The sequence below is a fragment of the Sus scrofa genome, chromosome 7, assembly GCF_054392235.1.
Source record: "Sus scrofa isolate SSC_HxYL_T2T_F1_AM1 chromosome 7, Sscrofa_HxYL_maternal_Yorkshire_Landrace_v2.0, whole genome shotgun sequence".
Classification (NCBI taxonomy): Eukaryota; Metazoa; Chordata; class Mammalia; order Artiodactyla; family Suidae; genus Sus; species Sus scrofa.
This window is the reverse complement of record NC_139389.1, coordinates 105,001,369-105,029,140: the sequence shown is the minus strand read 5'-3', so window position 1 is coordinate 105,029,140 and position 27,772 is coordinate 105,001,369. Positions and strand designations below refer to the sequence as shown.

The following is a 27,772-nucleotide window of genomic DNA, read 5'->3' as shown; positions in this document are numbered from 1 at the left end:
CAGGAGGCATAACTCTACCCAGACTTCAAGCAATATTACAAAGGCCACAGTAATCAAGACAGTGTGGTACTAGTTCCAAAACAGATAGACAGACCAATGGAACAGAATAAAGAACCCAGAAATAAACCCAGACACCTATGGTCAATTAATCTTTGACAAACAGGCAAGAATATAAAATGGAAAAAAGACAGTCTTTTAAAAAGGTGGTGCTGGGAAAATGGACAGCTTCTGTTAATCAATAAAATTGGAACATACCCTCACACCATGCACAAAAATAAATTCAGAATGGCTTAAAGGCTTAAATGTAAGACAAGACACCATCAAACTCCTAAAAGAGAGAATACATAAAACCTCCTCTGACATCAGCCCTACAAATGTTTTCTCAGGTTGGTCTCCCAAGGAAACAAAAGCAAAAATAAACCAGTGGGACCTAATGAAACTTAGCAGACTTTTGCACAGCAAAGGAAACTATAAAAACAAACCAACCAACAAAAGAACAACTTACAGAATGGGAGAAAATAGTTTCAAACAATGCAACTGACAACTCAACAGCAAAAAAGCCAACAACCCAATGGAAAAATGGGCAAAAGACCTGAATAGACCATTCTCCACAAAGATATACAGATGGCCAACAAGTACATGAAAAAAATGCTCAACATCACTGATTATTAGAGAAATGCAAGTCAAAACTACTATGAGGTATCACCTCACACCAGTCAGAATGGCCATCATTAATATGTCCACAAATAACAAATACTGGAGAGGGTGTGGAGAAAAGGGAACACTCCTGCACTGTTGGTGGGAATGTAAATTGGCCCAACACTGTGGAAAACAGTATGGAGGTACCTCAGAAAACTATACATAGAACTACCATAGGACCCAGCAACCTCACTCTTGGGCATATATCCGGACAAAACTTTCCTTGAAAAAGACACATGCCCCTGCATGTTCGTTGCAGCACTAACCTAGGAAAAGTCTAATAAACTGTTAAAAGAGTGCACACCAGTTCAAACAAGATGTGCTACAGTCAAATCGGTAAAACATTAGTATCACAATATAAATAAGTACAGGTCTTGGTGTTGGTGAATCTAATAGTTCCCACTGTCCTCTATAGGAATAGTTAGACTATGGCCATATGTAAAATATTAAATGCATTTTACCACACAGCCTCTTTTTAAATTGCCAAGTCATTTTATTTCAAGAAAACAATTTCAGGATAGCTATAGGACTGTGTAATTATTGAGTGATTCTGGATCATTTCTCCCAGTAAGTGCCAATGTGATTTTCTCCACTTCTTGTGTTCCAGTTCATATTTACTGGGGTTCAAGACATTTTTTCTTTTTAGTAGCTGTTTCCTCATACCTCTGATCTACAACTTCTTTCAGGTGGAAAAGGCTACCAATAATACCTGAAACGCAAAGAAGGGCAAAACGAGCAAGTAGGAGAGCAACTTCGATGTTTACACTCATTCTTATTTTGGCTCGAGTCTCTTTTCTTTTGTCAGGTGGTGGGCCACTATCTACACTCCCGCCGCCTCCTTCAACATCACAGTTTGGTGGTTTCCAACCTTGCTGACAGTGACAGTGTCTTCTGTTGTTGCAGACACCTCTGAAATTGCATGTGCTAACGTCACAGCTAAAGTTCAAGTCTGGATAAAAGGTACAGTTTTGGTCCTTGCAGAATTGTCCTGGGCCACATGATGCACCATCAACTACAAGACCCAATTGTGGTGTGAGTGTCCCAAAGTGGGCATCAAACCCAAAGCAGGTTTTTGGTGTAACATCGTGTACTACTATATGACGAAATGTAGTATGCTCTCCGCCACCAGGAATTTTCTGCACATTAGCACAGTGCAGCATTCCACACATGATATCATCTTCTTCACATTTTACAGGTTTTCCTCCTCCTCGGACCACCCTCACCCCACAGTTTCCAAATCGATCGCCTCTCATATTCAATGTTCTATAGCATATCGGTGCAGCCTCTTTTACATTGAAGCCAAAGAGGGCTTGGCACTGCATGTTACGGTCACTACAGTTTCCCTTCACACAAACAGCCAGTGGTGAACAAGGGGTTCCATCCTGGATATAAGAGTCATCTGGACAAGTGTGTGTTAGTCCAGTGCAGTATTCTGGAAGATCACAAATACCAAGAACATCTCTGCAGAATGTGCATGTTTACATTTGAAGCAGCAAGGTCCTTCATTGTATGTAGTGCCATTCTTGAGCAAACAATCAGTTACGCAACACAGGTCCTTAGCACGTTCTTTTAGGCTGCCACAGTCACATTCCTCCTTCCAATGTAAGGTCTTGTCACCACAACAACTAGATAAATAAGGATGATTATCATCTTGTACATTTGCTTCACTCAAACAAGGATCCCATTAATGAATAAGTAGATGCAATTGCTCATATGTACAATTGCTCATCATATCTCAGGAGCCATGACACATTTATCTCTTTGAAAACAATGACAACTTGGATTATGGTGTTCACAGCCCAAAACGTGACCTATTGCATGAAGCTAAAAATAGGTGATAATATACAACATACAAATATAATGCACCCCCACTGGGGTTTCACATTCCTCCCTGGCTGCTGTAGTATTTGGCCTCACCGATTTGATGTCCTGTTAAAAGCAATGAACTGTTATGAGGAATTAGTGGAAACCGTGGATACGATTTCCATAAATTAAATTGAGATACTGCAGATGCAGTAGAATTCCAGTTATCTAAATTCGTCTTATGCCTATAATGCCGTACACACACAGCACTCATGGAAACCTGAAGTTTGTGTCTGGTAGAAAATAATATGCAACATGTTGTTTACAATCACTACATCCTCTAATGCTTTCGATTCATTTTGGATCTTACAAAACAGTAAGTAGGAAATTGTGTAGTGAAGTTTTAAGGATTTCCTGTGTGGCCACCACATATACACAGGTCCTGCTCTAGGCATCTCAGCAAGCAAGGCCTCCTCATCTGCTTGATTTGTATCTTCCCCTCCAATCTTACATTTTTCATCCTCTCCTGGTGTTTTTTGTGACACAAGCAGAGAAATCACATGCTCAAATTTGGAAGACGCTTCCAGGGGTTTGATTTCGTAAGTGAAGTCGTCCACCTGGAGCATGCCACGCAGACCCCCATGGCAGGTGTCCAGTGTGCCCATGGACCCAGGAACCCCTTCCAGGTAGCCATAGTAGTAACAGTCTCGAGGGACAAAGGGGTAGTCCTCCTGCATGGCGCCTTGGTCATTGTCGGTGATGACAGGGAAATGTCTGGGCAGCAAGCTTTTCTTGACTCATGTGAACCACATGTCTTTGGCCACCGAAGCGAATCTTGTAGGAGAGCTGGCCTTGTATCTCAGCTGTACTCACTCTGTGGGACACCTTCCTGGGGATCACAATTTCAGAGGCAGTGAAGCGCCATCCTGGTGGCGCATAGGAGCAACAGATCGGGCCCAGGAATAACCAGAGCAGAGGCAAGCAGGGATCACCTCGCAGCTGGGCCTGGGCAGAAGCAGGTCCCATGAGCGAGGAAGCCTGGGGCCAAAGAAACTGCAGTCAAGCGGGAGGCAGGCAAGGCTCTCCCTGGAAGAGCAACCTCAACGGCAGTATGGTCCTGAGGAGAGCAGAGAGAGGCTGGAGGCCTGGCATCCCCAGAGAGGTGGAGCAGGGACAGGGAGGCTGTTACATAACAATGGTGGACTCCTGAGTGGACAGGGCCATGCTCAGTCCTCCTAGGGATCCTGGCACGGGGGGATTTTAGAGAGGAGAAGGCAAGGGAGAAATTAGGAAAAACAGAATGTCTCTCTGGGCTGAGAGGTGGCCTGGTCTCTTGGAGAAGTCACGGGGAAGGATAAGTGGGTTTGGTACCAGCTTTAGACTGTTACTGACGTTCTTTTTTCCCAACCCCAAGTGAGATAAGACATCAATCTGTAGCTAAAGCATGAAGTGGAGAGGAGAGTGGATGCTTCCCCTTGTAAGAATTTTGAGGACAGAGTCAGAGTCTCTCACCCTTTAGAGAAATGGAATGTGCTAGGCCTGATTAGTGGAACCAAAGAAGAAACAGCGTCATGAGTAGAAAAGTGAGGGTGGATGGCAAGAGTTTATTACAAAGTGACACTTACACCTGCCCTATGATGCAAGGATCGTAGCCACAGGAAGTCCCCCACAATGATTTCTGTAACCCCTAGCAGCATCGTTGATGAATGCATTCCACAGACTGGAAACAAACAGCCAGTGCCGAATAGATGAATGGCATACAGACTGGCATATTCATTCCGTGGGATGCTCCTCAGTAAATCTGAGCAAGTTTCAGACACATGGAAGAACGTGGATGGGTCTTGGAGTTCCCTTCGTGGCTCAGCAGTTAATGAACCCGACTAGGGTCCATTCAATCCTTGGCCTTGCTCAGTGGGTTAAGGATCTGACGTTGCTGTGAGCTGTGGTGTCAGTCACAGACGTGGCTCGGATCTGACATTGCCCTGTCTGTGGCTGTGCCTTACGGCTGCAGCTCCAATTTGACTGCTAGCCTGGGAACCTCCATATGTCACAGATGCAACATTTAAAAGTGAAAAAAAAAGAAGAAGAAAAAAGAAAGTGGATAGATCTTATAGATATGATAATGATAGAAAGAAATCAGACCAAAGGAATTTCGTGCAGGACTTCCCTTGTATCAACTTCTGGAGTAGTCCAAAGTAATTTAATATGGGAATAGAATTTTTAAAGATTATAGTTGATTTATAATGTGTGCCAGTTTCTTCTGTATAGCAAAGTGACCTAGGCATACATATACATACATCTTTTTTCTCATATTATCTTCCATCACGTTCTATCGCAAGAGATTGAGTGTATTTCCCTGTGCTGGGAATAACATTTTTTGGGGTTTTTTCTGTTGTTGTTTTTCTTTTTAGGGCAGCGCCTGCGGCATATGGAAATTCCTAGGCTAGGGGGCGAATCAGCTGGCAGCCTAGGCCATAGCAACAGCAATGTCGGATCCGAGCAGCCTCTACAACACAGCTCTTGGAAACGCTGGGTCCTTAACCCACTAGCAAGGCCAGAGATCAAACCCGCACCATCATGGATAGTAGTTGGGTTCATAACCCACTCAGCCACAATAGGAACTTCAGGCATAAAGTTTAAATATGTTTTTTCCTTATGTGAGGGAATGCAGGAATTTCTGGTGTGACGTGGAGTTTCTGAATCTGATTGGGGTGTGCTCTAGATGAATGTTTCCCTCCAAAATTCACATACTGAAATCCTGACCTCTGGGGTGATGTTATTAGCAGGTCAGGTCTTTGGGAGGGGATTAGGTCATGAGGAAAGAGTTCTCATGATTGTGATTAATGACTTTATGAAATGTCTCTGAGATCCTTCACCCCTTCTGCCCTGTGTGATTACAGTGAGAAAGTGTCATTTATGAATCAGCAGGCGCTTCTCCCCAGACACTGAATCTGCTTAGTGCTTTGTCCTTGGACTTACCAGTTTTCAAAACTGTGACAACTGAAATATTCTTTTTATAAGCTATCCAGTCTAAGGTATTTTAGTATAGCAGCCCCGTTGGACTAAGACAGGATGGTGCTTAGAAGCCAGAACTCATCAAGCTGCATCCTTGAGTGTGCATTTTAAAAAACTTTATGAAGGATGGTTGATTTACAATATTGTGCTGCTTTCTGCTGTACAACAAAATGATTCAGTTATATATATCCTTTTACATATTCTTTTGCATTATGATTTATCATGGGACATTGAATATAGTTCTCTGATATATAGTAGTACCTTGTTTTTCCATTCTATATATTAGGGTTTTTTTGTTTTTTTATTTTATTTTTTTAGTTAAAGTATAGTTGATTTACCATCTTGTGCCATTTTCTGCTGTATAGCAAAGTGGCCCAGTCATACACATATATACATTCTTTTTCTCATATTGTCTTTCCTCATGTCCATCACAAGAGACTGAGCACAGCGGCCTGTGCTGTACAGTAGGACCTCATTTTTTATCCATTCTGAATGTAATAGTTTGCATCTACTAACCCCATACTCCCAGTCGATCACACTCCCTCCTCCCTCCGCACCTTGGCAACCACACATCTGTTCTTCATGTCTGTGAGCCTGTTTCTCTTCTGTAGATTGTGCCATATTATAGATTCCACATGAAGTGATATCATATGGTATTTGTCTTTCTCTTTCTGACTTTCTCTTTCTGACTTAGTATGAGAATCTAGTTGCATCCATGTTGCTGCAAATGGCATTTTTTCATTTTTTTCAATGGCTAAGTAATATTCCATTTTATATACACCACATCTTCTTTATTCATTAATCTGTCTGTGGACGTTCAGTTTGTGTTCCTGTCTTGGCTATTGTGAATAATGCTGCTCTGAACATAGGGGTGCATGAATCTTATCAAATTACGGTTTTATCTGGGTATGTGCCCAAGAGTGGGATTGCTAGATCATATGGCAACTCTGTTTTCAGTCTTTTGTTTTAATTTAGGAGTTTTTTATTTCATAAGTTTCGGTTGTACTTCATTGTAATATGACATCTGCATACACATTACGAAGTGATCATCCCCACAGGTCGAGTTACCAACCATCACCATAGAGGTGTCTTTGTTATTGGTGTGATATATCAAAGTGTGTTCTGCCTGGGTGATTTTTTTCCTCAGAGTTTTATAGTGTTTTTCTTACAGTTAAGTCTTAAATCCATTTTGATTTTATTTTTGTGGGTGGTATTTGAGAATGTTCTAATTTCATTCCTTTACATGTGTCTGTCCAATTTTCCCAGCACTACTTATTGAAGAGGTCTTTTCCCTCCTTAGGTAGTTTTATTTATTCCTAGTTATTTTCCTCTTTTTGAGGCGATGGTGAATGGGATTGTTCCCTTAATTTCTCTTTTTGATCTTTTGTTGTTCGCATAAATGTAAAAGATTTCTGTGTATTAATATTGTAACCTGCAACTTTACCAAATTCATTGATAAGCTCTATTAGTTTTCTTTTTTTGTTGTTGTTTTTTTGGGTTTTTTGCCTTTTTCTAGGGCCACACCTGTGCGCATGGACATTCTCAGGCTAGGGGTCTAATCGGAGCTGTAGCCGCCAGCCTACACCATAGCCACAGCAACTCGGGATCCTTAACCCATTGAGCGAGGCCAGGGATTGAACCTGCAACCTCGTGGTTCCTAGTCAGATTTGTTAACCACGATGGGAACTCCTCTGTTAGTTTTCTAATAGCGTCTTTAGGATTGTTTATGTATAGTATCATGTATAGTGTCACTGCAGACAGTGACAGTTTTACTTTTTCTTTCCCAGTTTGTAGTTCTTTTATTTTTTTTTTCCTTCTTTGATTGTCCTTGCTAGTACTTACAAAACTATTTTATTTATTTATTTATTTATTTGGCTTTTTAGGGCTGCACCTGCAGCATATGGAGATTCCCAGGTTAGGGGTCGAATCAGAGCTGTAGCTGCTGGCCTACACCACAGCCAAAGCAATGCCAGATCCCAGCCATGTCTGCGACCTACACCACAGCTCATGGCAACTCCAGATCCTTAACCCACTGAGCAAGGCCAGGGATCAAACCTGCGTCCTCATGGATGCTAGTCATGTTCATTAACTGCTGAGCCATGACGGAAACTCCCCAAAACTATTTTAAATAACAGTGGAGAGAGTGGCATCTTTGTCTTGTTCCTGATTGTATAGTAAATGCTTTTAGCTTTCCCGCATTGTATATGGTTCACTGTGGCCTTGTCATATATAGCCTTTCTTACATTGAGGTAGTTTCCTTCTATGCCCACTTTCTGGAGAGTTTTTTTTTTTTTTTTAATCAGAAATGGGTGTTGAGTTTTGTCAGAAGCTTTTTCTGTATGTATTGAGATGATCATATAGTTTTTGTTCTTCAATTTGTTAATGTGGGTTATCACACTGATTGACTTGCAGATATTAAAAGAATCATTGCATCCCTAGGATAAATCCCACCTTATCATTGTGTATGATCCTTTAAATGTATTGTTGGATTTAGTTTGCTGGTATTTTATTGAGGATTTTTGCATCTATGTTCACCAGTGATATTGGCCTGTAATTTTCTCCTTTTTTGGTATCTTTGGTTTTGTTATCAGGGTGATGGTGGTCTCACACATCGAACTTGCAAGTGTTCTTTCATCTGCAATTTTTTGGTAGAGTTTCAGAATGATAGGTATTAACTCTTCTCTAAATACTGGATAGAATTCTCAGAAGCCTTCTGTCCTGGACTTTTGTTTGTTGGAAGTTTTTTAACCATGATTTTAATTTCAGTACTTGGGATTGTTTTGATTGTATTCTCTATTTCTTATTGGTTCAGTCTTGGATGATTGTACCTTTCTAAGAATTTGTCCATTTCCTCTAGTTTGTCCCTTTTATTGGCATATAGTTGCTTGTAGTAGTTTCTTATGATCTTTTGTATTTCCATGGTATTGCTTATATCATCTCCTTTTTCATTTCTGATTTTATTGATTTGAGCCCTCTCCCTGTTTTTCTTGATGATTCAGACATAAGGCTTATCAATTGTGTATATTTTTTCAAAGAACCAGGTTTTCATTTCATTGATCTTTCTATTGTTTTCTTTGTCTGTTTCATTTATTTTTGCTCTGATATTTTATGATTTCTCTCCTTCTACTAACCTTGGGTTTTGTTGGTTATTCTTCCTCTATTTGCTTTAGATGTAAGGTTAGGTTGTTTATTTGTGATTTTTCTTATCCACTCTTAGAACTGCATTTGCTATCTCCCATAGGTTTTGGGTGGTTGTGCTTTCATTTTCATTTTTGACTTCAACAATCCGTTGGTTGTGTAGTAACATGTTGTTTAATCTCCACATGTTTTTTATTTTTTTTCCCTTGTAGTTGATTTCTAGTCTTGTGGCATTGTGTTGATATGATTTCAATTTTCTTAAATTTACTGAGGCTTACATTGTGTGCCAGCATGTTACCTGTCCTGGAGCATTTCCATGTGCACTTGAGGGGAATGTGTATTTTGCTGCTCTCAGATGCAATATTCTCTAAATATCAATTAAGTACATCTGATCTAATGTGCCATTTAAGGCCTACCTTTCCTCATAGATTTTCTGTTTGTATGATCTGTCTATTGGTGTAAGTGAGGTATTAAAGCCCCCCACTATTGTTGTGTTACTCTCCAATTTCTCCTTTATGGCTGTTAGCATTTACCTTATATATTGAGATACTCCTGTATTGGGTGTATATATATATATAATAATTTACAATTATTATATCTTCTTCTTGAATTGATCCCTTAATCATTATGTAGTATACTTCATTGTGTCTTATAAGAAATTTTATTTTGAAATCTATTTTGCCTGATGGGAGTATTACTATACCAGCTTTCTTTTGATTTCCATTTGACTGGAATACCTTTTTCCATCCTGTCAATTTCTGTCCATATATGTCTCTAGGCCTGAAGTGGGACTTTTGTAGACAGCATATATGCAGGTCTTGTTTTTACATTCATTCAGGCTGTTACATTATTTTCAGCTCCAACTAAAATGCTCTTTTGGTTGGAGCATTTAGTACTTATATTTAATATCATATCTGTATTTATGTTCTTATTGCCATTTGTTTTTTTGTAGGGCTGCACTGGTGGCATATGGAGGTTCCCAGGCTAGGAGTCAAGTCAGAGCTATAGACACTGGCCTATGCCAGAGCCACAGCAATGCGGGACCTGAGCCACGTCTGCAACCTACACCACAGCTCACTGCAAAGCCAGATCCTTAACCCACTGAGTGAGGTCAGGGATCGAACCTGCATCCTCATGGATGCTGTTTGGGTTCATTATTAACCACTGAGCCATGATGGGAACTACTCTTACTGCCATTTGTTAATTGTTTGGGATTTATTTTTATAGGTCTTTTTTCTTCCCTCTCACTTTTCTCTTCTCCGGTGATTTCATGACTACCTTTATTGATGTGTTTGGTTTGCATTTTGGTTTTTTTTGTGTGTGTCTATTATAGATTTTTGGATTGTGGTTACTTGAGGTGAGCCTATATATATATATATAAGCTACAGTTCTGTTAATATCAAATGCATGTCCAATATCCTGCATTTGTACCATTTGTACTTTCTTCTCACAATTGCTTGTTTTGATACCATATTTATATGGATGATTCCCTACTTCTACTGTGTTTTCTTTTACCAGTGAGCTTTTCCATTTGTAATTTTCTTCGTTTCTTTAAAAAAAATTTTTTTATATATTTTTAAGGCTGCACCCGTGGCACATAGAAGTTCTCAGTCTGGGGGTTGAATCAGAGCTGCAACTGCTGGGCACAGCCACAGCAACACCAGTTCTGAGATGCATCTGCAAACTCCACTGCAACTTCTGGCAAGCTGGATCCTTAACCCACTGAGAGGGGCCAGAGATCAAACACGCATCCTCATGGGTACTAGTCAGGTTCTTTACCACTGAGCCACAATGGGAACACCTAATTTTCTTGTTTCTAGTTGTGACCTTTACTTTTCTGCCTAGAGAAGTTCCTTTATGATTTGTTCTTTTTAGGGCCTCACCCATGACATAAAGAAGTTGCCAGGCTAGGAGTCGAATTGGAGCTGCACCTGCTGGCCTTCACCACAGCCACAGCAATGCCAGATCTGAGCCACATCTGCAACCTACACCACAGCTCACAGCAACACCAGATGCTTACCCACTAAGCAAGGCCAGGGATCGAACCCACATCCCCATGAATACTAGTCAAGTTTGTTACTGCTAAGCCTCAAGGGGATCTCCTTAGATTTGTTTTAAAGCTGATTTGCTGGTACTGAACTCTCATAGCTTTTGCTTTGTACAACTTCTGATTTATCCATCAAGTCTTAATAGGAGCTTCACTGGGTAGAGTATTCTTGGTTGTTGGTTTTTCCATTTCATCCCTTTAAATATATCAATCCACTCCCTTCTGGCCTACAGAGTTTTTGCAAAAAATCAGCTGATAACCTTATGGGAATTCCCTTAAATGTCATTTGTTGCTTTTCTCTCATTACTTTTAATATTTTCTCCTTGTCTTTAATTTTTGTCAATTTGATTACTGTGTGTCTTGTCATGTTCCTCCTTGGGTTTAGCCTGTATGGGACTCTGCACTCCCTGAAGCCCTTCCTGGGCTTGAGGGAGTGTTTCCTTTCCTATGTTAAGAAAGTTTTTGGCTGTTGTCTTTAGGTGTTTTCTCAGGCCCTTTCTCTCTTCTCCTTTGGTGATGCCTATGATATGAATGTCCTGCATTCATTGTTGTCTCAGAGGTCTCTTGATAGTCCTCTTTTCTTTTCATTCTTTTTTCTTTCTTCTTTTCCACAGCAGCGATTCCCAGCATTCTGTCTTCCAGCTCACTTATCTGTTCTTTGCTTCATTTATTCTGTCAGTTTTTTTTTCTAGTGTCTTTTTCATTTCAGTTATTGTGTTGTTCAACTCTGTCCTTGAAATATTCCAGCGCTTTGTTAATATTAGTTGTGTGGTCTGTCTGAAACTCCACTGTTTCTCTAAGATCTTGGATCATCCTTTTTTCTTTTTTTTTAATGGTTGCCCACATGGCTTATGGATGTTCCCAGGACAGGGATTGAGTCCTAACTGCAGCTGTGACCTACACCACAGCCTCATCAGTGCCAGATCCATTAGGCTACCCCACTGGCCTAGGGATCAAACCCATGCCTCTGTAGTAATCTAAGCCAACACAGTCTGATTCTTAACCTACTGCACCACAGGGAGAATTCCTGGATTATCTTTCTAGCATTACTCTGAATTCTTTTTTCAGATAGATTTCCTATTTCCCATTTGCTTAATTATTCTTGAAGGATTTTATTTTGTTACCTCATCTGGAAAATATTTCTCTGCCATCTCATTTTTGTCTACCTTTCGTGTTTGTGGTTTCCGTTCAGCAGACTGCAGGATTGTAGTTCCTCTCGCTTCTGGTGTCTACTGTCTGGTGGCTGAGGCTGGCTAGGGACTTGTGCAGGCTTCCTGGTGGGAGATACTAGTGCCTTCCACTGGTTGGTGGAGCTGGGTCTTTTCCTTCTGGTGGGCAGGACTTGTGTCAAGAGGTATGATTAGAGGCAGGATGGCTATGGGCTCAGGGTGACTTTAGGCAGCCTGTCTGCTGATGAGTGGGCCTTTGTTCCCACTGTGTTGGTTATTTGGGCTGAGGTGTCACAGCACTTACCCTGTAGGTGGGGCGGGGCCAGGTCTTGGTGCCAAAATGGAGACCTCTGGGAGAGCGCATGCCAATGAATGTTCCCTGGGGCCTCTGTGACTAGCGTCTTTGCCCCTACAGTGAACTACAGCTGACCCTGACCTCCCCAGGAGACTCTCCAAGACCTGCAGGTAGTCTGGCCCAGGGTTCTTTGGAGTCACTCCTTTGCCCTAAGTCCCAGTGCACAGGAAACCTTGCATGCATCCTCTTCCTCTAAGAGTGGAGTCCCCAGTCCTTTGGAGCTCCTGCACCTGTGTCCCTCTGGCCTTCAAAGCCTAATGCTCTGGAGGCTCCTCCTCCCAGTGCCAGAGCCCCAGGCTGCACAGCCTAATGTGGGGCTCAGAACTCTCACTCCTGTGGGAGAACCTCTGATACAATTATTTTCCAGTTTTTGAGTCACCCACCCAGTGGGTATGGGATTTGGTTATGTCACAAAAGTGCCCCGCCTACCATCTTGTGGCTTCTTTGTCCTTAGATGTAGAATATCTTTTTTGGTGGGTTCCAGTCTTTTTTGTCAATGATTTTTCAGCAGTTGGTTGAGATTTTGGTGTTTTCATAAGAGGAGGTGTGCTCAAACCTTTCTATTCTGGCTTTTTGTCTCTAATCTCCCCATCTGCTTTTTATATCTATGTTCATCCTTTTGATTTTTAGCTTTTCATTTACTCATACAGTTAGGACTTCTGGTGACATTCATTCATTCATATAAATCCAAATTTCCATTGAATATAAGTTTTTTTGCTTGAAGGATTTCCTTTAATATTGTCATAATATGAATCTGCTTATGACACATTCTCTCAGCTTTTGTCTTTCTGAAAAAGTTCTTATTTTGCCTTACTTTTTGAAGACTGTATTCACTGGATGTAGGATTACAGGCTAACTTGTAGTTTTAACATTTTAAAGATGATGCTTCATTGTCTTAAGGCTTGCCTAATTTCTAAGGAGAAGTCTATTTTTAGTACTTCTTATCTTTATTCCTTTTCACTTAGTATCTCTTTTTTCCCTCTGACTACTTTTAAGATTTTATTTTTATACCTCATTTTTAGCAGTGTGATTATGATACATCTGGTTTTTTTTCTTTTTTTTTCAGTTTGTTGAGCTTCCTGGTTCTGTTTGCTTATATTTTCATCAGATTTGATCCACTTTGAAGAAAACAATGTTTTCTTCAGACATTGTTTCTTGTTTCCCTTTTTCTTGTCCTTCTGAAATTCTAGTTACATATGTATTAAACCATTTACTGTTATCCCACATGCTACTGTGGTTTCCCCAGTATGGCTTCTCACTGATCTTTTCTCTTATGTTACCAAGTCTGTTGATATTCATATCTAGTATATTATTCCTTTTAGATACTGTAGTTTTCAAACCCATAAGTTTCATTTTCCTAAAAAAATCTTTCATTTTTCACACACTCATCAATAGAGCAGGATGGGGAGCTCAGAAATACATCCATGCACATTTGGTCAATTTTTTTATGATAGAGGAGCTAAGAATATATAATAGAGGAAGGATAGTGTCTTCAATAAATGATGTTGGGAAAACCGGACAGCCATATGGGAAAAAATGGAACTGGATTACTCTCTTACACCATACAAAAAATCAACTCAAAATTACTTCAAGACTTGAAATCAGACTGAACCATCAGTATGGCAGAGGAGTAAGATGTGGCGCTCAACTTTCTTCCACAAACAATCAAAGAAAACATCTACATGTAGAACGATTTGCACAGAACATCTACTGAATGCTGGCAGGAAACCTTAAACCTCCAAAAAGGGCGAGAAACCCTCCGTATAACTGGGTAGAACAAAAGGAAAAAAGGGGGGAGAGAGAGAAAAGGAATCAGGATGGGACTAGCACTCCCGAGAGGGAGCTGTAAAAAAAGAAAGGAAGCCACACCCTGGGAAGCCACCTAATTTACGGGAGATCAGCCAATACGGAGGGACCAGAGAAAAGCACAGCAGCTGGACTGAAGAGGGCAAAGCAAAGACAGGGCCACAAGGACTGCTGGTACCACCACCCGCAGACACCACAGCCTGACCCTCAGGTGGGGGCTGGGTGCAGAGACTTAGGCTCTAAAGGTCAATTCCAGGGAGAAGACAAGGATTGACTGTGTGAAGACAGCCTGAGGGGCTAGGGAGCAGTGCTCCACGGGCTGGGGAGCTGAATACAGCAGGTTGGGGAGCCAAACACAAGAGACTGGGGAGTGGAATGCCACAGCTGAGGGAACTCAGGAGGAGGTCTGGGCCAGCAGGAGAAGCAAGGTGCCATTGTTGGTGAGGGCAAGAGGAGGAGGGGCTAACCACCATAGGAATATTTTTCCCTGTGCATGCCTGGATTCTCAGAGGGTGGGGCACCTCTGGCACAGGCTACAGGTGGCAAGGCTCACTTGCTCAGGCTGTGGGAGACCTGGCGCCTCTTATACAGGATTCAGGTGGCCAGGCATCTCTTGTGTGTGCTAAGGGAAGCGGGAGGCTAAGCGCAACACAGCACCTCTTGTGTGATCTACAAGAGGCGGGGACGAATCACAGCAGTCATCTCAGACAGCAGAGGTGGGTGTGGCCCTCCACCACTAGGGGTCTGGGAACAGACACCACCTGTGGCCCCAGTCATTTCAGAGGTCGGCAAAGAAGAGGGGACTTCAACCAAGCACCACCAGTTGTTGCTCTCACTCCCCTGGGAACATAGTCGCCCTGCTGCTGCTACTGCCAAACACTTTGGGGACCACCTACTCATGCCTGCTCACTGTCACTTCCCAGGGCCCTGCAATTAGGAGTAGCCTGTACCACCTTCCTGCAGGTCCTTGCCACTGTCAAGAGCCAGCAACCAGGCATTGGCTAGTTGTCCTGCCCATTGCCTCCATTTCCCGGAAAGCATGCACAGCACCCTAGTAACCCCTAACAAAATAGCCAGGGGTGCTCACACATATAAATAGCCCTCCAAGACTACAGTTATTGTTTTCCCTAAATTCACACAATAAGAAAAATGAAAAAATTGGGAACCACTCCTAGTTGCAAGAAAAGGAGAATTCACCTGAAGCAGCAAACAATGAAACAGAAACCTCTGCAGTCTAACAGACACTGAGTACAAAAAGTAGATAGTGCCAAGCTGAAGGAATTAAGAGTGAATGTGAAGCAATTAAGAGAAGATATGAACTGTAATGCAGATTACTTTAGAAAGGATCTGGAAAATATAAGGAGGGGCCGAGAAAAATTAAGAGTATTCACTTGCAGAGACAGTAACTGAGTTAAAGGCGCTGAAGTGCAGAATGAATAATGCAGAGGAATGAATCCGTGACTTGGAAGATAGAATAATGGAAATCACCCAATCAAGACAGCAAACAGAAAACCAAATGAAAAAGAGATCTGTGGGATAATGTAAAGCAGGCCAATCTATGCATAGTAGGGATTCCAGAAGAAAAAAAAAGAAAAGGGGATTAAAAATATATTTGAAGAAATTGTGGCTGAAAACTTCCCAAATTTAAAGGAAACATATCAAGATAGAGGAAATACAGAGGGCCCAAAACAAGTTGAACCCAAACAGACTCACACCAATACGTATTATAATAAAAATGACAAAAGTTAAAATGAGAAGATTCTAAAAGCAGCAAGAGAAAAACAAAGAGTTAATTATAAGGGAACCCCCATAAGGCTATCAGCTGATTTCTCTACAGAAACACTACAAGCCGGAAGAGAGCGGCAAGATACATCCAAAGTTCTAAATGGGAAAAATTTGCAGCCTACAATACTCTACTCAGCAAGAATATCATTTAAAATAGATCAAAAAATAATTTCTCCAACAAGCAGAAACTAAAAGAATACAGGAATACTAAACCCACCCTAGGAGTTCCCGTTGTGGCGCAGTGGTTGTCGAATCTGACCAGGAACCATGAGGTTGCTGGTTTGATCCCTGGCCATGCTCAGTGAGTTAAGGACCCGGCATTGCTGTGAGCTGTGGTGAAGGTTACAGACGTGGCTTGGATCTGCGTTGCTGTGGCTCTGGCGTAGGCCTGCGGCTACGGCTTCAATTAGACCCCTAGCCTGGGAACCTCCATATGCCATGGAAGTGGCCCTAGAAAAAGGCAGAAAGACAAAAAACAAACAAACAAACAAAAAAAAAAAAACACAAAAACACACACACACACACAAAATAACCATTCTAAAAGAAATATTGGAAGTCCCTAAATAGGCAAAAAGTAAGAAGAAATAGGATGGAGGATATCACAATTGGAAAGCAATCACTTAAATAAGCCAATATACAGATCTAAAAGGACAAAAAAAAAAACCTATTGTAAAAGCAATGATAAACACAAGGAACAGCAAAAGGACAAAAAACATGGGGAAGGAAAGTAAAATCTAGACTCTTACTTTTTAATAGAAAGTGTTTGAGCCCATATGACTGTCAGGCTAAATCAAGCAGATACAGGAAGGGGTTAGCATTCTTGAAAAACAGGACAACCACAAATCAAAATCAAACATTATGTTTAGAAAAACTAAAAAGAAAAGGACCCAAGCATAAAATAAAAGGAAATCATCCACCCAAAAAAGAAAGGAACAAAGAAACATGGAATCAACTGGAAAACAAGGTTTAAAATGGCAATAAACACATGTTTATCAAAATTACCTTAAATATCAATGGACTGAATGCTCCAAGCAAAAGACATAGAGTGGCAGATGGATAGATTAAAAAAAAAAAAAAAAAGAGCCTACACAATATGCTGCCCACAAGAGATTCACCTTAGGACAAAGGACACATATAAATTGAAAGTGAGGGAATGGAAAAAAATATTTCATGCCAGTGGAAAAAACAGGAAAGCAGGAGTTGCAATGCTTACATCAGACAAAACAGACTTTATAACAAAGGCCATCAAGAAAGACAAAGGACACCATTTAATGATAAAAGAATTGATTCAACAAGAGGATATCATGCTTGTCAATATATATGCCCCTAATGTAGGAGCACCCAAATACATACAACTAATACTAACAGATATAAAAGGAGAAATTGATGGGAATACAATAATAGTAGGAGACTCTTATCGGGGAACTCACAACTTCCTGATTTCAAAATTTACTACAAAACTCTAGTATTCGAAACAGTGTGGTACTGACACAAACACAGATATGTAGAGCATTGGAATAGAGCAGAAAGCCCAGAAATAAGTCCTCTTATATACAGTCAAACTATTTACAAATGGGTACCAAGACCACTTTGTGGGGGGAAGGACAGTCTTTTCAAAAAATGATATTGGGAAAACTGGACATACCCACATGGAAAAGTGTGAAGTTGGATCCTTGCCCTACATTGTATACAAAAATTAGCTAACAGTACATCAACTATCTAAATATAAGAGCTACAACATCGCTGATTATAAGAGAAATGCAAATCAAAACTACCATGAGATATCACCTCACACCAGTCAGAATGGCCATCATTCATAAATCCACAAATAGCAAGTGCTGGAGGGGCTGTGGAGAAAAGGGAACCCTCCTGCACTGTTGGTGGGAATGTAAACTGGTACAGCCACTATGGAGAACAGTTTGGAGATACCTTAGAAATCTATACATAGAACTTCCATATGACCCCGCAATCCCACTCTTGGGCATCTATCCAGACAAAACTCTACTTAAAAGAGACACATGCACCCGCATGTTCATTGCAGCACTATTCACAATAGCCAGGACATGGAAACAACCCAAATGTCCATCGACAGATGATTGGATTCGGAAGAAGTGGTATATATACACAATGGAATACTACTCAGCCATAAAAAAGAATGACATAATGCCATTTGCAGCAACATGGATGGAACTAGAGAATCTCATCCTGAGTGAAATGAGCCAGAAAGACAAAGACAAATACCATATGATATCCCTTATAACTGGAATCTAATATCCAGCACAAATGAACATCTCCTCAGAAAAGAAAATCATGGACTTGGAGAAGAGACTTGTGGCTGCCTGATGGGAGGGGGAGGGAGTGGGAGGGATCGGGAGCTTGGGGTTATCAGACACAATTTAGAATAGATTTACAAGGAGATCCTGCTGAGTAGCATTGAGAACTTTGTCTAGGTACTCATGTTGCAACAGAACAAAGGGTGGGGAAAAAATGTAATTGTAATGTATACATGTAAGGATAACTTGATCCCCTTGCTGTACAGTGGGAAAATAAAAAAAAAAAATGAAGCAGTTATACATAAAGAAGACCAAAGTTGTCATATCTAAAATGGCATAATAATTTCCCCTGAATTATGTCCCGGAGAATAAATAACACTGTAAAAGACACACACACACACAAAATAAATAAATAAATAAATAAATAAATAAATAAATAAATAAATAAATAAATATAAGAGCTAAAGCTATGAAACTCTTAGAAGAAAAGATAGGGGAAACTTTTTCATTATATTGGATTTGGCGACAGGTTTTTTACGTGTGACACCAAATGCACAGGCACAAAAGAAAATGAGTGAGTTTTATGAAAATAATTTCATGAATCAAAAGATTATAAAGAGCATTAAAGATAACCCACAGGATGGGAGAAGATATTTGCAAGTCACATACCTGATAATGGATTCATACCCAGAATATATAAAGACCTCTTACAACTCAGTCACAGCAAGAATAACAACAACAACAAAAAAAAACAACCTTATTCAAAAATAAGCAAAGGACTTGAAGAGACATTTCTCCAAAGAAGATCTGTAAATGAGCAATAAACTCATGAGAAGATGTCCAGTATCACTAGCCTTAGAGAAATCCAAATCAAAACCACAATGATATGCCACTTCATATTTATCAGAATGAGTATTATCCCCACTCCAACGCCCAAAATGAAAATAACAAAAATAGCAAATATTGGTGAGGATGTGAAGAAATTGGAACCATGGGGGCATTGCTTTTCAAATGTAAAATGGTGCAGCTGCTGTTGAAAACAGTTGGGCAATTACTCAGATTATTAAATACAGAATTATTTATGTGATCCAGCAATTCAGTTCCAGATACAGACCCAAAAGAATTGAAAAGTAGAGGTCAGACAGACATTTGTACACCAATGTTCGTAGAAGCATTATTCACAATAGTGAAAACGTTGAAACAACCTTTTGTCCATTTGCCATTTGACCAAACAAAATGTGGTATATACATGCAATGGGATTATTGCTCAGACTTTAAAAGGAATGAAATTCTGATGCATGTTAACAACATTGTTGAACCTGAATGATGCTAAGTAAAATAAGCAAGACACAAAGGATAAATACTTATGATTCCACTTACATGAGCTGTATAGAATAGGCAAATTCAGAGAGGCAGAAAGAGAAATAGAAGTTATCAGAGGCTAGAGAGGAAAGAGTGAAGAATTGAATGGATACAGAATTTCTGTTTGGTATGATGGAAAAGTTCTGGATATCCATAGTGGTGATGGTTGCACAACATTGTGAATTACTGCTGCTGAACTATACACTTTAAAATAGTTAAAATGTTCAGTATTATGTTGCATATATTTTACCTCTGAACAAACAGTGAGGAGTTCATGTTGTAGCTCAGCAGGTTAAGAACCCAATAGTTTCCCTGAGGATGCAGGTGGATCCCTGGCCTCACTCAGTGGGCTAAGGGTCCAGCATTGCTGTAAGCTCGGATCTGGCATGGCTGTGGCATAGACCTGCAGCTGCAGCTCCAATTCAACCCCTAGCCCGGGAACTTCCATATGCTACAGGTGGGGCCCTAAAAAGAGAAAATGATAATAACAGTGAGTTTGTGCAATAGAGCTTGGTTTTGTGTTACACGTATTTTACCACAAAATGATTAAATGAACAGTGGGTTATGTGAACAATAGAGTTGAACCGATGTCTAGGGGAAATTAGTGAGATTATATGGGGATAGAAAAACCCTGCAGGCAGGGGGAAGGAAAGTAGAGTGTTTGTCCATCTGGTGTTTATAACTCAACAAGTGGCCATCACCATTGGTATTAATGAAGTGCTTTGTTTCCTTTTAATTATGTCCAGAACTATTATTTCCAGGCAGTTCCCATCGTGGCTCAGCAGAAACGAGTCTGACTAGTATCCTTGAGGAGACAGATTTGATCCCTGGCCTCGTTCAGTGGGTTAAGGATCTGGCCTTGCCGTGAGCTGTGGTACACCAGCTTCGATCACAAACACGGCTTGGATCTGGCATTGTTGTGGCTGTGGTGTAGGCTGGCAAATACAGCTCTGATGTGACCCCTCGCCTGGGACCCTCCATATGCCGTGAGTGCAGCCCTGGAAAAATAAAAGATAAAACAAATTATTATTTCCAGAGTAACAGATCTGTGAAACACTGCTTTTTTTCCTTTATGACCTTTAGATTTAGATTTTAAAGAGAAGAATCTAAATGAAATGAAGGCTATTTCATTCTCAGTCCTGATAGTAAACAGTAGGGACCTGACTAGGGTGACAGAGTTCTGGAATGATCAATTTTTCCTCTGGAATATATTTCCCTTGAGGACTGTTCTACAACCATTATCCCAGCATTGCTTATTCAAGGCAGCCCAAAGGCAAGTCGACTTAGACTTTTTTCCTAAAACAATTTTTCATATTTTCTGTAAAGATAGAATATCGCAAAATGGTTTAAAACTCACACTTTGCAATCGAGCATCTTAACTTGGTGTCTTGGCTTTGTACAGAACTGTGTAACCTTTTATGAAGTAATTTAATCTCATGCATGCTTTTAAATTCATCTGAAGATGGGAGTGATAACCACTTCATGTTTGTTAGGATTGAATGAGATAATGTATATGGAATGCATAGCATAATACCTGGTACCTAGTAAATGCTTAGTAAATATCAGTTGCTGCTGCTCCTGTTGCTGCTCTTACTCATAAACAAGCTCAAGATCCAGACCTGGAGACAGGAGGAGTCCACAAGAAAGCATTTCTTGTTTAATTTTCCCAGGCTCATATACTGTACTTCCTTCCTCTCCCAGTCCTATGATGTTGTCATTCTTATGCCATCTTTACTTTTTGGTGTTTAGACTTCTTTTCTAAATTAGAGACCAAGCAACCCATTTCAATCTTACTGCATTTTAAAAATTTATTGGCACATTATAACCAGTGTTCACTGTGCAGTATGTCTTAATTCACTCCCCCTTTTTTTTTTTTTTTTTTTTTGCTTTTTAGGGCTGCCTGCACCCATGGCATATGGAGGTTCCTAGGCTAGGGGTCTAATTGGAGCTACAACTTCTGGCCTGCACCACAGCCATAGCAATGCAGAATCTGAGCCGTATCTTTGACCCACACAACAGCTCACAGCTGAGCAAGGCCAGGGATGGAACCGGCAACCTCATGGTTCCTAGTCCGATTTGTTTCCACTGCGCCCTGATGGGAACGCCAATTCACTCACTTTTGAAACGTCTGTTGAGTCCCAAATGCCAACAACAAAATTAAAAGTCAAATGTCAGCAGAAGCACATCTTACAAGAATCACCATTATTTTTTCAGTGAGCTCAGTGCAGATTTTTCTTTTTATATTCAGTACACCATGTTGACCACTGTGTGTGTATTTTTGGTCCTGCCTGGTCTCATGGGCAACTCTAAGGACTCTTGACCTTTGTTAGTGAAGCTGATCACTGACTTTGCCGATGACCAGCTGCATCACGGTCTTGACTTCCCAGCCACCGCCCTCCCCCTTCCACCACGAGGCCTTTCCTTTCTCTTTTTCCTCATCTTCTCTCATCCCTTTTTCTTCACTACATCTCCTTTACAACTCCTCCGTGATTTTCTTAGGTCTGGGCTTCAACATCGTCGGTGGGACAGATCAGCAGTATGTCTCCAATGACAGTGGCATCTTCGTCAGCCGCATCAAAGAGAATGGGGCTGCAGCCCTGGATGGGCGGCTCCAGGAGGGTGATAAGATCCTCTCGGTGAGAACTGGCTTCCGCTCCTTCACATTCCCTTGCTCCCTAGATCCTAGTTCTCCCCCTCACCCCTTCCTTAGGAAGATTCCCGCCTGCCTTTTTGGATCTAGAAGTAATGCAGATTGTGGAATTCAGTGGGAGGGACCTTGAACAGTCACCTTTTCCACTCCTACCTTAGAGCATGGAGGCTGTTACCTCACTCAACAAGGCGAATTAAGTCCAGAGTGCGAAGGTACTTATTACCTAACTTCCAGAAGCATGAAACAGAGAAAGGGAGGGATTGGTGTGTGGGAAAACCCACATTTTTGTTGTGCTTTTATTACACTGTATTGCTTCCCCTTTGTTGATGAAAACACTACAGTGTTTACTCCAGAAGAGACAGAAGAGGAAGGTCAGAATTAAATGTCCTTTTAGACTCAAAGGCTTTTTTCACCAATTCTTGAGATGAAAATCTGGAATGCAGTCTGATTTGGATATCTGTCCCCTGTATTCCCATTTCACTCTGCTAATGTCTTTAATAAGACACCTAACTACATCAGCTACAGAAACACTGAAATTTACCGAATCCTCTAGACAAAGTTCCTCTAAGGAAGAGCCTTTGTCTTTTCATCTCTGTCCATAGCATGTAGGCCTGTAGCTGGCACAGAGTAAGCATCTAGTAAATTAGGTGCTCTGTGAATGAATTATAACTGACTTCTTCGGTTTGGCTTGATTAATTGGATGTAAATTATTTATTTTTTCCCATCAACTTTAAGGAAAAAAGAGACCCTATCTCCCCCTGCCACCCCCAAGTTGTAATTCATTTCGAGGTCTTGGGAAATAATGAAAATATCCAGAGTATAATCTGAGATCAGTGTTTATTGATCCGTTTTTAATCTGTGTCTTATACCTCTACATTTATATCATCCTATTGTTCGAGCTCCTATAACTCTTACATTACCTGGAGATAATGTTAGATTATCCCAAGGCAGTCCAAAATTATTAATTATCAAAGAAAATTAATGTTAACTTCTTTCCTAAGGCAGGAGATAAGAAATTCATTTTTAAAGACTGATAATAACCACAGTTAAATTAAAGCAAAAATTCTCTTATCTCCCCATCAGTTAACTAGAATACCACCATCCCATCTCTCTGAACATTCAGGCAGCAAAATGTTTAGCATGTTGCAAATCTTTCATATCTCAAGTTGAATACAATTTACAATGCCATGAGTTAAGGAAACTGAAGTAGCAAGTTTAGCAATAGTCTAAGATTTCTCAGGTGAATAGCTCTTGGTAGTAAAAGTGAGGTCCATAGACCATCTGGCCATCACTGGGGAGCTTGTTACAAATGCAGAGTCTCAGGAACCTCCCCAGACCCACTCAGATAAAAACCTGCATTGTAACAAGATCCTTGGGCAAGCCTGTGAATAAAGTTTCAGAAGCACTACTATAGGCAAATGTTTTTCTGACGTTTTGAATCATGACCTACAATAGGAAACACACACACGCTTGAAGCAAAGTTTAGCAAATAATATTTAATCTCTTCTGTATGTGATGCATTCTGATATATTTTCTTCTAATTTCACTTATTTAAAGTCAAATACTGGTCTTGACCCACTGGATTGACTTCACTATCTTCTATAATGGGTCAGCAGACCTATATTTGAAAAATCACTACTCCAGTAAATGGAAAATCACTGATGAAATCTTTGGATGCATAGACTGTGGATTAAGTAGGGTAAGTAGGCTGGGTGTGGAGAAAACATTTGGGCAGTTCAGGCTAGAGCTAACTCAACCTTCAGAATCATGTGGAGGGCTTGTTAACACGCAGATTGCTAGGGTGGGGCCTAGAAATGTGTACTTTTAATAAGCTCCCAGGTTAATGCTGCTGGTGCTGGAACCACACTTTGAGATCCTCTGGTCTATATTAGTAAGGACAGTGATAAAGAATGGATTCCATGTATATTTAAGGGTTAAATCTGCAGAATTTGGAGGATAGTCATTATGAGCTGGAATCCGTAAAAACACTTGGGAGGAGGTAAATATTGGAAAGCAAATTTGGCTTTGGAGTAGAAAGATATTGTCAAGACAGAAGCATTTGTTTTATGGGGCTGGTTTATGTTAGGCAAAGGATGAGAAATGGTTCCTTAAGAAGAAAATCCTTTTGCATTTCTACAAGGCCTCTGGTTTGGCTTTGTTTGTTTGGTTTTGGTTTTTCTTTAAGCAATTAGAGTAACTGTCCTTTTGTATTAGAATACCTTTAGGCTTAACTAGGAGGGTTGAAAGACACAATTGACCTATGCCATTCTCTGCCAGATGTCGCCCAATGTCTTTCTTCCCCGTTAGCAAAAGGAGACTCCTCTGAGGACCCCGTGATTACCCACTGAGTCATTGGAGTCATTGGAGTCATTGGTAGGTAGGGCTATTAGAGTCCAGGCCTTTCAGCTTTGTGTAATGCCAATAAATGTCACCCAGACTTTGTGTAGTTACGGCTTTTGCAGGGTGTACTCTATAGCCAAACCTCAGGAAATTGTGTGGGATTTATTATATACTCAAGTGTTATTCAAAGCAGTGTTCAGATATTGTGGGGGCTCTAATGATCAGTTGAGATCCAACATCTCTAAGTTATTTATAGTAGAATGTGAAGAGTTATAAGACAGAGTTCAGTTTGAGCTTTAAGAGAGTTACATAGTAGAGTTCCCTGGTGGCTCAGCAGTGTTTTCACCACAGCAGCTCCGGTTGCTGTTGTGACATGGGTCTGATTCCTCATTTATTAATTTCCACATGCTATGGGGCAGCCAGAAAAAGAAAGAAAAGATAGTTACATAGTATGGAGATTCAAAAAAGTAAATCAGCCATACCTAGTACAGTTATCTAGACACGCCTTGTCAGTGAAGTGACACATAACCAAATTGCTTTTTTAATGTGAATGCTACTTCAACATATAAAAATGATTAAAAATACTAACATATAAACACCTCGTATTTTTATACAAGTCTAAAATTTTTCAAACACATAACATAGTAGATATAAAGGAAACTGCGAAACCAATAAAAATTCAACTTACAGCATTATTGCACTGGATAGCCATAGGTTGCTGAAATAAAATCCTTGCTTATAATGTAAGTTTCTAAAGTTTAGGGTTTGTAAGTGAAGGCCTGGGGGCTGGGCTACTTGAGTTTGAATCCTAGCTTTGCTTCTTCCGTTCTGTATGCCCATGGACAGGTTGCATAGCCTTTCTCATTTTATAACTTATAAAATGGGGGTTGCTATTTGTAGGACTATTGTGAAGATTAAGTTAGTACATGTAAAATGGATAGACAGCTCCAGAGATAATAATATACAGTGATTCCTGGCAATTAATACTAACTACTATGGCAAAGATTATTTTGAGATCACTGTTGCTGTCACTGAATGTCATGTAGTAATTCAGTTCTCCCACTTGCCTACATATCTTCTGAAACTTGGCTCTGATATAGAGCTATAACATCTTTGGTATTTGTTGTTAAGACTGCATCTCTAATTTCTCTGCCTCTGAGAGAAAATATCTATTTCTTTACAGTGAGAAATACATTTATCCTATGGGCTAGTGTGAGTGAGCATTCTCACTCTTGTCAGCAGCCTTGCACCTGTTCTCATTGAGAATTCATTGTGATAATTCCAGAAACCATAAAGTTTTTTCCCCTTGACATAGCTACTCCCCAAAACAAGACATAACCAGAAGGTGGCTTGGTAGCCTAAAATCAGTCCATCAAATAGAAAAACCTGTATTCACTTCTACACTATAGGTAGTAGGACTTGAGCCTATTTAAGATCAGTCTTGCGGAGTTCCCATTTATGGCTCAGCCAGTTAAGGACCAGAGTGTCCATGAGGATGTGGGTTTGATCCCTAGCCTCTCTCAGTGGGTTAAGGATCCAGCATTTCCATAAGCTGTGGCGTGGGTTATAGATGCAGCTTGGATCCATTGTTGCCATGGCTGTGGCGTAGGCCTCGGCTACAGCTCCGATTCAATCCCTAGCCTGGGAACTTCTATATCCCATGGGCGCAGCTATAAAAAGAAAAAAACAAAGATTGATCTTGGAAGATGAATAGAATGTTTTTTAAGGGAAAGATATTCAAGTGATGGATGTAGCTTAAGCACAGATATGAAGGTAAGAATATGTTACCTGTCCCAGGACAGTGAGTTGTATGATTCAGTTTGAGCATAGGATGTATGAAAGAGAGTAGTGAAAGACTAAACTGGGAAGGTAGGTTGGTGCCATTTCCTGGAGGAAAGAAATCAGGCAGGCACTCTTTCCTCCTTTGCTCCCAGTTTTGTTTTTTGAGCAGTAAAGCGGTATGAGCAGAATTGTGCTTTAGGAAGATTGATCTGGAAACAGTGTTTGAATAGGTTAGCATGAGGGAGGATCCAGAGGAAAGTAGAGAGAAAGTGATCATAGGAGTTCAGCTAAGAGTATTCATAACTAAAGGACAAGGTAATAGAAAGCAAGTAACATATGAGGAGTTAGACTCTGTTAGACTACAGGAGTTGGCAATATGTTGTATGTAAAGATTGACAGAGTGGAAAGAGTTTTTAAAAATTACCAGAATTTTAGTCTGAAGGAATGGTAGTGGCAAGAAGAAGGAGACTGGGATAGTCTGGTTTTGTGGGAAATAATAGAGGCTTTGGATGGGCTGAGTTGGAGTCTAGCAGAATGTGCCCCATATAGACACCCAGCAGGAAATTGACAACTCCTGAAGTAGAGGTGAGGATAAAAATGTGGGGGCTCTTGCAAATTACAGCTGAAATTGTGAAAAGTCACCCTGGGAGAGAAGATGAGAGAACAAAGTACTGCTGATACTGAGGAATATTTACTTAGCCTTCAGAAGGAAGGAGGGGATGCAGAATACTTTAAGAACTAAGATACCTACGTGTTCATAAACTAAGACAGGAGAGGACTGCAAAAGGGAGGAGGTGGTCTGAAGACCGAAAAGGGGCCATAGGATTTGATGATTGGAAGTTAGCCCTGACCTGCTGGACAGCATGGTCTCTGCCCATATCCACCCCCCAACCCATTTATTGCGAACACAAGGAAATAAAGGGAACATAGATGCTGAGGAAGTGGAGACAAGCCAAGAGTTCTTTCAAAACGACTGGCAGTGAAAGAGGAGAGGTGGGGAAGGCTGATGGTGAGTTCCCAGAAATATTTGCTGTTGTTGTTTTTAATAGATGAGGATAGTTTTAGTTGAGAAGCAGCAGAGAACGGTGATAATTGAGGAATCAAGAGGGCTAAGTGACTGCGTAAGTTCTATAAGGAGGCTGGGAGGAGTAGGATCAAGAGCCCTAGGAAGTAGGTTAGTCTTGATTAAGAAAATAGATCTAATTCAGAAATGAGGGGAAAGCAGCACTAAGAGAATATCAAGAAACTTTGAAGGGAAAGGAAAGAAAATGGAGAGAGTGTTTATCCAGAGTTCACAGTATTCTCGGGAAAGATAAGGCAAAGGAATCTCCAGAGTAGAGAAGTGGGATTGGAGTTAGGGTTCGATGACGGTTGGCTACCATTGCATATTCATTAGGGAGTTCACTAGATGAGGAGAAGGGTTGTAAGGATTCAGCGGGAGCCAGGTAGCATGGATCTGTGGTAGAAAGTGTGACTGTCTATCTAGGAATCTTAAACTCACTGGTGACAAGGCAGGTAACTGCGGTGTGTTGCACAGGACTAGAAAGA

The 27,772-nt window shown here is 40.6% G+C and overlaps 1 protein-coding gene and 1 pseudogene across 3 annotated transcripts in view; one reads left to right on the top strand and one right to left on the bottom strand.

Annotated features, from left to right (window-relative positions):
* Positions 1–27,772, top strand: part of SYNJ2BP (synaptojanin 2 binding protein) — a 68,169-nt gene that overhangs the window by 23,550 nt on the left and 16,847 nt on the right. Inside the window, exons 2-3 of one of the 3 annotated variants that reach the window (XR_014809079.1) lie at positions 21,952–22,314; positions 23,660–23,801. Coding sequence is in view for 2 of the 3 variants with exons in the window: in XM_021098201.2 (XP_020953860.1) it covers positions 21,991–22,088; positions 23,660–23,801 (240 nt within the window). In the remaining variant the exon portion in view is untranslated. 3 annotated transcript variants of the gene reach the window in all.
* On the bottom strand, positions 1,314–21,901 carry LOC146401826 (disintegrin and metalloproteinase domain-containing protein 20-like; annotated as a pseudogene).